The 12,753-nt window shown below is 33.8% G+C and overlaps 1 protein-coding gene across 1 annotated transcript; it reads right to left on the minus strand.

Moving 5' to 3' along the window:
• Positions 1-5,895: 5,895 nt before the first annotated feature.
• On the minus strand, positions 5,896-12,426 carry LOC113039472 (NGFI-A-binding protein 1-like). The gene is made up of 7 exons (XM_026197363.1): positions 11,631-12,426; positions 11,276-11,409; positions 10,798-10,849; positions 9,799-9,918; positions 9,081-9,240; positions 8,827-8,970; positions 5,896-6,693 (listed from the first exon to the last, which is right to left on the minus strand). The coding sequence occupies exons 1-7, from the start codon at positions 12,402-12,404 to the stop codon at positions 6,620-6,622; spliced, it is 1,458 nt and encodes a 485-aa protein (XP_026053148.1). The 5' UTR covers positions 12,405-12,426; the 3' UTR covers positions 5,896-6,619.
• Positions 12,427-12,753: the final 327 nt, after the last annotated feature.

Here is a 12,753-nt window from a genome sequence, read left to right on the forward strand (position 1 = left end):
AGGAACTACCAAAAGTCCAGCGTTTTGTGACCTTAGGGTGCGTGATGGGTTGTAGCGTGGTAGAAGGCTAGTTAGGTACGCAGGAGCTAAACCATTTAGGGCCTTATAGGTAAGTAATGATAATTTGTAACTGATACGGAACTTAATAGGTAGCCAGTGCAGAGACTGTAAAATTGGGGTAATATGATCATATTTTCTTGACCTCGTAAGGACTCTAGCTGCTGCATTTTGGACTACCTGTAGCTTGTTTATTGACGAAGCAGGACAACCACCTAGAAGTGCATTACAATAGTCCAGTCTAGAGGTCATAAATGCATGAACTAGCTTTACTACATCAGGAACAGATAACATGTTTCATAGCTTAGCAATGTTTCCAAGATGGAAGAATGCAGTTTTTGTAACATTGGAAATATGATTTTCAAAAGACAATTTGCTGTCTAATATAACACCCAGATTTTTGACTGTAGAGGAAGTAGCAGTGCATCCGTCTAGTTGCAGATTGTAATCTACAAGATTCTGTGTAGAGTTTTTTGGTCCAATAATTATTATCTCTGTCTTATCCGAATTTAATTGGAGAAAATTATTTGTAGCTGAGTATCATCCGCATAACAGTGGAAGCTAATTCGTATTTTCTAATAATATTACCAAGGGGCAACATGTATATTGAAAATAGAAGGGGACCTAGGACGGATCCTTGTGGCACTCCATATTTTACTGATGATAAATGAGGTGACTCCCCATTTAAGTAAACAAAATGGTAGCGATCGGACAGGTAGGATCTAAACCATCTTAGAGCCTGCCCTTGAATACCTGTATAGTTTTGTAATCGATGTATGAGTATGTCATGATCTATGGTGTCGAACGCAGCACTAAGATCAAGTAAAACTAGAAATGAGATGCAGCCTTGATCTGATGCAAGAAGCATCATTTTTGCATTCTTACAAGATATGTGTTTATATGGATGTATTAATATAACTCATTTATTAATATGAATTATTGTTAACTAATAATTAAATATATTAATTAATAGTAATATATAAAATAACATTATTTTATCAATGTTTACTTTTTGCAGTCTGAACAAATGAGTCAAGAAAAGTAACATATGGCTAAACAGCCTAAATAAACATGAAATTATAAAATTAATTTAATAATACATTTGATCAGTTCATTAACATTATCATTATCTTCTTGATCCATTTGTATTGAACTGCAAACACAATTATAATATATCATTATATTATATAAATATAATTATATTATAAAATGCATATTTATTATAAGATTAGTAGGCGGTGTACAATTTATACTGTACAGTAAACTGTAGGCTTATGCTAGTGTTATGAACACAACAAGTGATGTTAAAAATCACTGAAAATACAACATCAAGCCGAACACAGTGTGCTCTGTCTTGCTTACTGTCCTCTGTATACATGACAGACGAGCAGAAGAGAAGTATGGAAATGTGTTATTTTGAACACATTCATGAAACTCTCTCCCATTATGGAATATACACTGTCCGGTCCTGCAGATTTGCTTTATTCAACATCAAGAAGATCAAGCCCTTTCTTTCAGAACATGCTGCACAACTCCTTGTTCAAGCTGTTGTTCTGTCCAGGCTGGACTATTGCAATGCCCTCTTGGCAGGTCTTCCAGCCAATTCTATCAAACCTTTATAATTAATTCAGAACGCGGCAGCAAGATTAATTTTTAATGAGCCAAAAAGAATACGTCACACCTCTGTTTATCAATTTGCACTGGCTACCAATAACTGCTCGCATAAAATTCAACGCATTGATGTTTACCTAACCACCACTGGCTCTGCACCCATTTACCTAAATTCATTACATCAGACTTATGTGTCCTCTAGAAGCTTGTGTTCTGCATGTGAACATCGCTTTCTTGTGCCATCACAAAGAATATATGTATGTATGTACTGTATGTATGTGTGTGTGTGTGTGTGTGTGTGTGTGTCAATTTAATACATTTTAATTAACGTTATTTTGATATCTTAGAATAGATTTATTACAAATATATGCATACATTTTTATAAAATATTAATAAATATTTAAAAATTTAAATAAAAATATTTATATATTTTGTGAAAATGAATATATTATGTTGACTGTGTAGGAACCTGTGGATTGAATCTGTACTCACCGTATAATTATGAATATTATATAGCTAATGCAAACACTGACTGCTTCAGAGACAGCGTGGTCTAAAACTGAAGGGCTGGACGTCAGACAAAAGAGGAGTTTTTATTGAATGTGGATTTAAAACTCTTATGATCCTAAACATCTAGCCTATACTTCTAATTGATATAGGCTAATTCACATTTAAAGTGAGTCCTAACTGTGTTTTTTTATTCATTTTTTTGCTAATCTGTTAAATGATTAGTTATGTCAACTGATTCATGGTTTGTTCTTTTCTTTTCTTTCACAAGGTTACTATATATATATATATATATATATATATGTGTGTGTGTGTGTGTGTGTGTGTGTGTGTGTGTGTTAGCATAGCATTTACGTTATTAGCAGCTTTCTCTTGTATGGAAGTGTACTGTACTGATGTCTTGGGCTATCTTGCCACCTTGTGGGCAATAACGAAAGTGACAGAATTAGATTATTGTAACCAGAAAATGAACAACCGTACGTGTTTCAGAGGATACGATACAAATTTTCAATTTCCAACATTGTAAAGGACTTTAAACATATTTAAATATCAAATAATAAATAAATAATACCTAACAATTACCAAATAATAATTACAAAAATTGGATTATTATTTACATATTTGATTTACCCATTAGTTACCTATTAGGTCAATTTAATACATTTTAATTAACATTATTTTGATATTTTAGAATACATTTATTACAAATATATGCATACATTTTTATAAAATATTTATAGATATTTTTAAATTTAAATAAAAATATTTATATATTTTGTGAAAATAAATATACATGGTTTGTTGATTGTTATATTGATTGTTATATTTTATATATAAGTTGAATATTGTTAATATTTGATAATTTATTGGATTATATATTTTGTGTAATATAATGTTTATTATATTATATTATATTATATTATATTATCATTTTAATGCACAAGAAAATTCAAGTGGATTTTAAAAGCAGTAGGCCAATATCTTGAATAAATCAGCTGTTAAAGTCACCCTCTCAGTGTTTCCTCCATCACTGCACAGAGAGAAGATCTACAGTGAGATATCAGGAGAGGCCTCGTGGGAAATCCTGCTTTGACAAGCCAAAATAAAGTTCAAGAAATCTTCATTAATGCTTTCTTTTTTTCTTTAACCAAAAAAAGCCTAGCCCTCTATAAGTGCATCTAACTATATCACACTTTCATCAAGACAAAAGCCTGCATCACAGACAGTGCTGTTTGAAAGGTTTCCGCCCACATCCAGGCACCGCCCGCCCACACATCTGGGTCACCACAAGTGATCTAACCGCTCACACACACACACACACACACACACACATGGTTCTGTAGGTGTTCAATGACGTTTCTCCTGAGGAACACCCGTGTAAGGCTTCTGTAGATCTAAGAGACCGATGAACACGCAAAAGAGAGTGTGTGTGTGTGGAGCGTGGGCGCATTTTTAGCATTAACGTGTGCGTGTGTGTGTGAGTGAGACATAAACAGAACAGGAAGCTGCTTGGATCAGCTTGATTTTATGAGGTGCTTCCAGATTGAGAGCTGTGTTTTTCAGGCTGCATCTCTAAGTGAACTGTTTTAAGTTGTAACCTTGCTTATATAAAGTTAAATGGCGAAGATAAATGGGCGGTAAAGTTTAATTATCCACACACACACACACACACACACACGTTTGTTTTTGTGAAAAGTGGGGACATCCCATAGGCGTAATGGTTTTTATAATGTAGAAACTGTATATTCTATGGTCCTTCACCAACCCTACCCCTAACCCTAACACTCACAGGAAACTTTGTGCATTTTTACTTTCTCAAAAAAAAAAAAAAAAAACTAATTCTGTATGATTTATAAGCGTTTTGAAAAATGGGGACATGGGTTATGTCCTCATAAGTCACCCTCTTCTTGTAATACCTGTGTCATACCCATGTCATTATACAGAGTTGTGTCCTGTTATGTCACAAAAACATGCCCACACACACACACACACACTGTAGTGTGTGTGGATAATAAAACACACAGCTAAATATGTTTTTACATAATAATAAAACAGACAGCCAAACAGCTAAATATATTTTTAAATAATAATAAAACAGACAGCTAAATATGTTTTGACATATTCTATGTTGTTGTCATAATGTATGTGTGTGTATATATATATATATATATATATATATATATATATATATATATATGTATATATATATGTATATATATATATATATATATATATATATATATATATATATATATATATATATATGTATATATATATATATATATATATATATATATATATATATATATATATATATATATATATATGTGGTGGTGTTGGCGCAGTGGATTAGACACATGCCATTGGTGTGAGAGACCTGGGTTCGAATATATATATATATATATATATATATATATATATATATATATATATATATATATATATAAACATTGCATGTGAATTAATGTAATTATTACTATTAATATTATTAAATTAAAATATACATTAAAATATATTTTATATTTATACTTATTTTGTATTTATATTTTTATAAATCTATTTTATATAGATAAAATATTTATTCGGTGTAAAATATGTAAATATTGTAAATGCTGTAAATTATTAGATATTGAATTATTATTAATACATTTTATTTTCTATATTATGTATAAAATTATATATATTGTTAAATATTTTATTCTTTATTGTAAATATATTCCAATTACTTGCTGATTTTGTTTATTGCTGTATTATATGTCAAATATTAAATACAGAACTAGATAAAAAAAAAAAAGGTTTGTAGACAAACTTTAAGGTGGCTTGAAAAACCCTAAACAGAAAGTTTGAAGTAGCATGAAGTTTAAAGGTTTTCAGTGTGAAATGGTTTTAATGATTTAGGATGTTTCTAGCATGATAAGCCTAATTTAGCATATTGCTAATGTGTTGCTTAGCATGTTGCTAGCATAAATTAGCAAGCTAAAACCAATTGACTTAACAAAAACAAACAAACAAAAAAAAGTTAAACCCAGTTGTTTTATCTGAAATAAGACTAAAAAACAGCAAAAAAAAAAAAAAAAAAAAACATTATACATTTACAAATTAAGTGAAAACAAAATAAACCATTTAAGACCAGATATTTTAACAAAACAGAATATACCAGATGATTTAGGAAAAACAACAACAGAAAACAGCTAAAAATCAATGATTTAAGATCAGAAAAACATAGATAGGTCGATAGATGTAACATATTAAATACATATTTAATTATAAGCAATAACATTTTTTTTTTTTTTTTTACATTTTGTTATATTTTATATATAATTTAATTTCAATATTGTTATACAATTTATCATTTTATTATTTAGGGGATTCAGTTTATTATTATTATTATTATTTGCTGTTTTTGTTTATTTTTGCAAAATGTCTGCATTTGCTTTATTCTCAAAAGCTCTGAAATATAGTTTCCTCTCGTATAGTTTCTAAAGTAGTGTGAACGAATAAAACGTTTCTCAAGGAAACACAAACATTTTGCAAGAGAACACAAAAGCATTAAAAATAAAAATTTTCCTCTCAAGTTTTTTTTTTCTTTTAGATATTTTCAGGCTTTAAGTTTCCATATTTTTAGAAAACTTGTCTTAAACTGACTTTATAAACACCCATGTAATGAAGAAAAAAGTTTACAAACCACAGAGAAACCTCATTAACAATGTTTTTTCCAGTTCGGTTTTATTTGTAGAACGATTTTACAAAGACAAGATAAAGAGTGAAACACACAACAAATTTGTATAGAAAAAAAAATACAGATTGGAAGATTATCACAGCTAACTTACAAAAGCCCATGTTTGATAAAATGTTTTTTTTTTTAAGAAAAATCACAGTCAAAATGCAACAGTTAACATTTAACGACAGCAAGATATACAACATCGTACACTGAGAACAAGGCTAGAGCTGGTAACAAATACACAATAAACTTTTGTTGTACTAACATCGAAACTGACGCAATCGCAAAAACACGCAAAGCTAATTCTACATATTAAGTATTCTTTTACGTTAAGTTCATCCTCAACGACAAACGATACGAACAGATGAATGTCATCATTTAACCTTATCTACTATCTTAGGACTACACAACGGTTTTCTACGAAACTCCAGTGTTTCTGTTAATTAACGAATATTTTAAATAAAAAAATAGTAACGAATAAGACATGCAATCAAATAAACAAACACAGATTATGTACAAAAAGATGCACAAATACAGTCTTAGTTTCAAGACCACAAGACATTCAAGTTTTTTGTTCTAAAATTAGAAATAAAAATAATTCTTAAACAATTTAAAATCTAAATAAATGGATCTCTAGTCATTTACAGTTCTTAAGGCCACACAGTTTCAGTACTAAATCCACTGAGCAAACAAAATCCAAGTTTCACTTTGAGGCTGAAGATGTTATCTGGAGTCCTCTGGTTCTGATTTGATGGTTCTCTTGTCCAAAAGCCCAGGCTCCTTCTGAGACCCATTTTCTGAAATACAAATCTTAAATATTATAATTGCTTTAAGTTTCTAACCAAGAACCAAGTTTAAAGATACATGTTTGATCATGTCGAAACTCTTCAAAAATTCTCTTCAAACTTCAGTAATAAAATATTTTAATTAAGTACCCTCAGGCCATTTGAGGAAACACCATTTAAGTCTTTCTACTTCAAAATGTCACGTTTATTTCAACATGTTGCTTGCTGCTTCTTTGTATGTGTGATGTTTACTAGCATTTTTTCGGTAGCACTTTATTTTACAGTCCTGCTCCTTGTGTACATACTATGTACTTATTATAGTTATTTCAATAACTATGTAATAACTAGGTACTTACCCTAAACCTACTCCTAAATCTAACCCTACCCCATGTAGTAACCTTGTATTACCAGAACTTTCTTAGATAAATACACTATAAGTACACTATACAGTAAGTACACGTACTGTAAAATAAAGTGCAACCAATTTTTCAATAAAAATAATTTCTACACCACTTTTTTTCACTGTTACTGGTGCATTGTGTGGTTTTAAAAACAATTTAACAAGCATAAAAGTGCAAATGGTGCAATTCAGTATTCTGGAATTTTCAACACAATTCAGCAGTTTCCAGTAAACAAAGAGCTTACGCCAAAATAAAGGATGGTACTTTTTAACGTTTCAAATTTATGTCACCAAATTGACAGTTGAGGGTATTAAACGTATTTTTCAGATATTCAAATCAGTTCAAACGACCAGTGTGATCAGTAAATGACACTGATTGACATCAGTGTCAACACCACATTTGGGCGGAAGAAAAAACCCGAAACGTCAAAAAGACGAGTAAATCCTCACCCCCTTCCTCACCTACTCGCAGTGCGCTAACGCAGCTTGCGCAGGCAGGTAGGAGTTTCAGAGAGAAAGTGCTACCTTCATCTGGGACATTTGCATGCAAGAGATTGCATATATTACAAAAAGTTCTCTGAAGCCTTGCTGGTACATGCGTTACGTTGACACATCAGGGTTTAATGGAGCGGTGTAGGTGTCAATGTGCCAGGATGATACTGAGATAAACCTGTGCCAATCCAGGATACAACATGCATGCAAAAACAGGGCCCAGAGCCATTTTAATCTGTACAGCGTTTCTTCACTGGCTCTTTCAAGATTAACGCTCTACCTAGACAGCATTTGAAGGTTGTTCCAAAAGGTAGGCGGCAAACGTAACGCTGCCTTCAGAGATACCACGTTTTGGCCAAATTTGAAAGCCGAACCATATGTATTTTGTGTACTGTGTGGCAATCCTAGAATGCATTTCGACTAGAGTGAAACTGAACTAAAGTAGAATATGTGCTTTATCTTTATATATTTAGATGCCTTGTAATATTTGTAAAAGACATACAGTGTGAACATAAATAACTGAATAACAAAAAATATTTATACAAGCATCGATAGTAGTGATGTAATATTGAAAGGAAAACAGTATAAAAAAAGACTGTCAAAAGTGCAGTAAAAAAAATCTAAAAATTGTTTACTATTATTAGAATTTAAAATAACTGCTTATTATTTTAATATACTATAAAATGTTATTTATTCCTGTGATGCAAAGCTGAATTTTCAGCATCATCACTCCAGTCTTTATTGTCAAATGATCCTTCGGATATAATACTAATATGCTGAATTAGTGTTTAAGAAACATTTCTTACAATCATCAGTGTTGAAAACAGTTCTGCTGCTTAATATTTTTGTGGTAACAATAATATTTTTTTAGGAATCTCTGATGAATAAAAAGTAAACAACAACAACAGGCATCTTTGGTCACAATGTAAAAATATTTACTGTCAATTTAGTGCATCTTCTGAGATTAAAAATACTAATTTCTTTCAAACTAGGTTTTGGTACAAAACCTTAAGGTCTTAATGTTATATTCACATTCTAGGTTCTTCAAAGAATGTTTTCTAAAGAACTAAAGAATTAAATATTCTTCGAGAACCTATGACATCAGGCAGAAGATCGCTTTTTAGAATGTTTGTTTTTTCAAAGTGTACAAATCTAAATTATGTTTTTTTTTTTTCTTTAATAGCTTCACTCCAGATTATTTTCCAACTCCAAAGTTGTGAAGAATCAGTCATGGTCTGGCTTTGAGCACTAACCTGTGGCTGCTGCCATTCTCTCTTCGGACGTCTGTTGGTTTTGATGTCGTTCCTCTGTGATCTGTTTGTGATGTCTTTTGAGCTCATTGGCTAGTTGCCTCCCCAGCGGCACATCTGTCAGGCGCAAGTTAAGGGGTCTCTCACCTGTATTTAAGAATAGAAAGTTACATAAACTTAACTACTGATATGAACACTTGAAACTAATGCAAATGCAAAGTAGCAGTAAGTAACAAAGAAGAGGAGGAGAAATGTACCAGAGAGATGTGAAAGGCCGTTGTTGCAGTGTTGAGCAGTGGGAGCGAGGTATTTCAGTGCTGCAGTTGGAATCCGCCAGTCCAACGATTTTAGTCTCTCTTGAACGGCAGCGTCACGCAAGAGCTCCACCTGCTTTGCCAACAGAGAGTCCAGCTGTACCTGAAGGTAAAAGATTTTCACAACAAGGTATCAAAAAAAGCTAAGTTTTCAAAAGCAAACATTTTAAAACAACTGAAAAACAGATGTTCAAACAAAGATTTCAAACATTTATTCAAAATAATGTTTTGAGCAAAGTTCAAATAACTTTGAAACTAAATTTCAAACTAAACTTTTAACTAAACGTTGTTTCCAAACATACTGTAGTTCAAGTTTAATTCTAACTTGTTTGAACTTTGTTCTTGTAATGTTTGTTTCAACATTGTTTAGACTAATGATCTTTTTTTGTTGTTGTTTGAAAAAGTTTTTTTGAAAGCTGTTTTCATCAGAATTTAAACCGTTTGAAAAAAAAAAGTTCGAAACTCTTTCAAAACCTGAAATTCAAACAAACATTGTTTCCAAACAAGCAACTTGAAGCAAACATTGCTAAAAAAAACATTAAAACGACAAGTTGAAATAATTCCGTTTTTTGAAGCAACATTCCAACAATATTCTTCTGAAAAATTCCAACAATAAAACAACGTTCAAACTATAACGATACATCAACTTATTGCAGACTACCTGTAGACTATGTCTGATTGTCTCCTCTCCTTTTGATTTGGCGATTGCGAGCTGTTCTCTCACCGTCTCTTGACGCGTATGAAGAACGTGAAGAGCCTCCTGTAAATCATACACACCATCCTAAGAGAAGGTGAGAAAAAGTGAAAGAAATAGATGAGCTCATGCCAAACTTTCAACAAAATTAGCTGAGACAGAATTGAAAGTGTTTTATATCTCCATGATGGCTTCATTTATTTGCATCTCTGGTCGTTGTCACCTTTGAACGAATTTACACCTCATGTCGCCCCTTGACAACCTCCGCATTTTCCTCTTAGGTCATCACATGTGTGTGTGTGTGTGTGTGTGTGTGTGTGTGTGAGAGAGAGCTGGTGTGTCCACATATGACGTTAGACTCAGGCAGAGACAGGCATGCGTGGGTAAGCACCCACAGGATGATGTCAATTATGTCTTTCAGTCCACTGTGTACTTCTCCGCCTGTGCAAATTAATGATTGCGCGTTTGTGTACTAAGCTTTTCTTTATCCAGAGAACCCCACAAAAACAACTTCCGTTAAAAACAAGCTTTTTAAAGCCAACTAAAACCGATCACAGTGTTTTAATTTGACATCTTGAGAGCTTTGTTTGCAACGGTTTCGTTGACTTAGAGGCCCTACGGAGCTACGGAAACAACGATATCATTTACTTTTAGATGTTCGCCCAGAGGCGCAGCCCGTCGCTCATGGGAAAAGCTGTGTGAACGCGACATTTCAGAGTGAATCATGACAGTAATTATTCTCCTGAGATTATTAACAGAGAGAGTGCACACACAAACACAATGCTAATTCAGACACAATGGGAAGGCGGCTGGCAATAAATATCATGACAGGAATGCAAAACTAATAAAGAAGTCCCGAGAAACCACCTGGAGCTCGAAATGATTGCAAAGTTGAGGAATCTCATGCAAATAAAGCAATTTGTCGCAGTGAGGTTTATGAATATGAACTGAATCTAGAGAACTTACTTCAGATTTGATCCTCTTGGGAGATGGTTCATCTTCTTCACCACATTGGGACCTAAAATGAAGATGTATTTTGTGCTTTATACTATCTTTGTGGTAAAACAATTTTAATTAAATAACATTTACTGTACAAACAGATGCTCCTTATATGAATAAATAAAGACCATGAAAAGTGGCAAAGCTCAAAATTTAAAAAAATCATAAATGTTTGTCTGGTAATGTGACGTTTGCAAATGCTAATGTACTCTATGAAGCTCTTATGGGATGTTGAAAAGAATATTGATTAATCATCTTGTTCACAAGGTCAAAAGACCAATAAAACACTATTTAGAACAAGAACGTCCCTCACCCAATTTAAAATATGGTATTATGGAGTATCTTACTTTTGTTTAAATATATTTTTTAAATCAAATGTGTTAATCTACTATTTCAACAATTACTTTTCTTTAAAAATCAAATGTCGAGAAGAATTGCTTCTTACCTGCTGCTCCTGCGGGTGTATTTGTAGGTAACTTCACGTGAAATCTGCCTGGCCAGTGAGAAAAGTTCATCTCTTCGGGTCAGCAGCGACAGATCTTTCATGCACAGCTGAGCAGATGCTTCGTTGACTGTTAGCTAAACAATAAACAAAAGCGCCACTTTTTACTTAGTATGAAGAGGAATTAAAAAAACTAAAAATATACGTTTTCTCCTATAAAGAACTTTTGTAGAGTAGAAATATTCCATGGATGATAAATCAAAAAACAACAAAACCATTATTTTTAAGAATGTATGGAACAGCAATTTCTGTCAATCCGCACAATCAACAATATCAATACCTTAGCATTCGAACCAACCTCGTGCATCGTAAGCTGCCGGCCGTCCCGCCGCTTGGAATCGAACCGTCCATAGATGGCGCTGTATTTCCGAATCTCTGCCTCCTTCTGTGGATTGTCTTCGCTCATCTCGCATATATGGCCGATCATCTTGCTGAGCTTCTTATTGGCACGGATGTGTTCTTTGACTTCCGTGGGGTCGCTCCTGGGCAAAGTTTGGGCTAGTCGCTCTACGCACTCCATCACGCATTGGACAGCAGCAGAATCGAGAGCATCTAGAGCGTCGAGGGGTGAACATGGGGAACAAGCTCCAGATGGAGACAGGCTGTGTTCGCTCTCGCTTCCCCAAAAACGACTCTCGCTAGCCCCTTGGAGCGGGGAGCAACCTGGCGTCCCATCCCTGCTGAGATCCAGTCTTCCAGGACTGGGGCTTGTGGGTAATAATGCTCTCGGAACAGCAAGCTGGTTCTGTTGCCCGTTGCTGTGGGAACTTTCGGGTAGCTTGTACACCGGTATACTGCAAGCGGGAAGAGACGTCAACGGTTGGTTGAAGATGGAAGGGTTGGTGACCCAATCCCGTAGAGACTTCTGGAGTCTTCGAACGTGAAGGGGTTTGTTTGCCATTCCTACAAGGGCCATGATCTCTAGGAACTCTTCCTCGCCGGCCTCGCAGAGCTGCTGCACATCGTCGCCGCCCTGCTGGATGAAGGCTTCGTAGTAGCAGAGCAAGTTGGCCTTCTGCAGGATCCGGTACAGTTGCAGCTCGCCCAAGGAACGTGGCAGCAGCACTGACATGGCTACACATGCAAACGCAGAACAAAACAAAGCATTGTCATTTCAAGAAACATTTCAATTCACCAAGAAGCAATGCTCACCAATGTTATTTATTTCCCAGGACAGGTCCGTGAACTCACATTATGACTGTCTGAAAGTTTAGTACTTTTACTATACAATCTTAAAAATCAAGGTGTTTTTGCAGCAATGTCACAGAAGAACCATTTCTGGTTCAGCAAAGAACCTTTTGGTGAACAGTTCTTAAAAGAATCATTTTATCGGTGTGTGAAGAACATTTAATTATCTAAAGAACCTTTTTCCACTTTAAAGAACCTTCAGTGGATGTCTAAAGTTCTTCGTGGAAACACTG

This window comes from Carassius auratus, chromosome 22, assembly GCF_003368295.1.
Source record: "Carassius auratus strain Wakin chromosome 22, ASM336829v1, whole genome shotgun sequence".
Taxonomy (NCBI): domain Eukaryota; kingdom Metazoa; phylum Chordata; class Actinopteri; order Cypriniformes; family Cyprinidae; genus Carassius; species Carassius auratus.

Bases quoted from the DNA above. Each gene is read 5' to 3' on its own strand.
- LOC113039472 (XM_026197363.1), bottom strand. From the start codon at position 12,404: ATGTCAGTGCTGCTGCCACGTTCCTTGGGCGAGCTGCAACTGTACCGG. The intron at 9,919-10,797 runs GTAAGTTCTCTA...ACCTTCTCTTAG, and splicing joins CCAAGAGGATCAAATCTGAA to GATGGTGTGTATGATTTACA. The intron at 8,971-9,080 runs GTACATTTCTCC...TCTTAAATACAG, and splicing joins CGGCCTTTCACATCTCTCTG to GTGAGAGACCCCTTAACTTG.